General features: G+C 44.0%; 1 protein-coding gene across 1 annotated transcript; it reads right to left on the reverse strand.

The window, feature by feature from the left end:
* Nucleotides 1–763: 763 nt before the first annotated feature.
* On the reverse strand, nt 764–1,989 carry LOC123255322 (putative caspase-16; the record flags this gene model as incomplete). The annotated part of the gene is made up of 2 exons (XM_044684140.1): nt 764–892; nt 1,767–1,989. Coding segments are annotated over 2 exons (352 nt in total), but the record flags the coding sequence as incomplete, so codon positions are not given.
* Nucleotides 1,990–2,256: the final 267 nt, after the last annotated feature.

Genomic DNA, 2,256 nt, shown 5'->3' on the forward strand with positions numbered 1-2,256 from the left:
TTGGATAATCATTAGTCAATTACATTCAAAGGAAGTTCCTTGGAGATTTGTCAAGTATATTATCATGGGGACTGAACTAGATGACCATTGAGGTCTTTTCCAACTCTAAAATACTACAGTTCTGTGAATTGTAATATATTAGAAGAGGCAGCAAAGCAGAAAAATAACCTCGGACTTGGAATCTCCAAATGGAGATTCATATCCTATCTCTGCGAAATCTGCAACTTACTTGCTCTGATACCTTGGAGAAATCCCTTCACCTCTCTGATCCTCAGCTTCCTTATCTCAAAACTATAGAGAGTAATGCTTTGCAAGTCACATGAGGTTAATGTGAGGATAAAATGCAAAAAAAAAATTATGTGAAGCTTTTCATCAATCTGGAAGTTATATTCGGTTCAACAAACACTGTGTCTATTGTGCGCAGAGCTCTGTTCTGGGAAGGAGGAGATAAAAATGAGGAGGCAAGGGTGAAAAGTAAGTCATAGTTTTAGAGCTAATAGGGACCCTGCCTTCAAGCAGTTAATGGTCTAGCCTCAGCCTCAAGTTCATTAGGGGATGAGATTTACACATTGAACACATCTACACATGCAGAGTGGAAGCCATCTGAATAGATGGGGTTCCCAAGAGCGACAGTGTAGAGATAGATAAGGACTGAGGATGGAGCTCACCCTTAGTGGTTGGGAAGAAGGGCAAGTAATAAAGAAGAGCAAAACTAGATGCTCTGAGAGCTCCCTGTGAGGGCAAAGGGGGAGGAATCACCTACCTTGCATGTTAGCATAAACCTGAAGGACATCTGCATGAGAAGGGATGGTTGAAGGCCTCTGTAGCCAATGCTGTAGCCAACTCCCCAGCCAGGGCAAAGCTCTAGGTCTCATGCCTGGGTCTCTGTCACCTGACAGCCCAGAGGGAGAGGGTAGAAATGAGTACGGTCATTTTATGAATAAGGAAGCTCAGGCTCAAAGTGATGGAGTGGCCTGCCCCAGGTCATTCATGTAATAAATAACAGGGCTGGAATTGGCCCACAGCCTTAAGTTGCATCACAAGTAAGGAACAACCCGTGGGTTTGGGTTCCAAATCCAGCATTCTTTTCTCTTTTTCCACAAGAAAACCCATGAGATAACATGAAGCTACTGAATATACTCTGAGGGATATGACAAAATAGAAGAATGCCTCTGTCTTTTTTTTAATTGGTTAATTAAGAAAAATTTTCCATGATTCCATGATTCATGTTCTTTCTCTTCCCTCCTCCCAACCCCCTCCCATAGCCAATGAACTATTCCACTGGGTTTTACATGTATCATTGATCAAAACCTATTTCCATATTATTGGTATTTGCACTGGGGTGATCATTTAGAGTCTACATCTCCAATCATATCCCCATCAACCCATGTGATCAAGTAGTTGTTTTTCTTTTGTGATTCTGCTCCCACAGTTCTTTCTCTGGATGTGGATAGCAAGGAATGCCTCTGTCTTTAAGGAGTATATGGGATTTTAACAAGGAGTCAAAACTTACATATATACAACTGTTAGAAAACAACACAAACAGCATGCCTATAGATGAGGCCTGGGGATTCAGAGTAGGGAGAATCCCCTTTTGGTTGGAGTGATCTGGGGAGGCTACATGGACCAACTGGGATGGAAATCACCTTCAGAGAAGAGAGAGCTCTGGCATGAAGCTAAGAGGTAGGCTGGGAAGAGAAAACTGAGGTTTGGAAACTAAACCACTTGAGTTCTAAAGTTACAAGAGGGCTGTGTCCCTCACTCACCCCCACGGCACCCCTGCAGCAGAACAACTTTGGCCTTCCCCTGCAGGACCTGACAAGTGCTCAGCTCGCTCACCATCTCTTCCACTTCCACCATCTGTCCATCAGCCCCCAGAAGCCGTCCCTGAGGTTCCCCATGGGCCATGAGGGCTACCAGAGCACAGCTTACATTGGTCCTATGAGCATCCAGAAGCTCCAGGAACTGAGCCAATTCCTTTCGGAAATCCTGAGGGCAAGGAGAAGAATCCCAATGCAGTCCAAAAGCAGGGGGTCTTTTTCATAAGGAGAATAATCTCCTCAGGCCCATGTCAGGTCCCCTACCACCACCAGTACTGACCATCACCCACCTGGCCCTTGATGAAGTTGACTCATTAGAGCTTCTTTATTTTGGATCACCCATAATTTACTTTAGGCTCTCCATTTTAAATGAATCCCTTCCAAGGAATATTCATATATTCATATTCAGTCCCTCACATCTCAAGGTACTTAATCT

This window comes from Gracilinanus agilis, unplaced genomic scaffold (genome assembly GCF_016433145.1).
Source record: "Gracilinanus agilis isolate LMUSP501 unplaced genomic scaffold, AgileGrace unplaced_scaffold43380, whole genome shotgun sequence".
In the NCBI taxonomy this organism is placed as follows: domain Eukaryota; kingdom Metazoa; phylum Chordata; class Mammalia; order Didelphimorphia; family Didelphidae; genus Gracilinanus; species Gracilinanus agilis.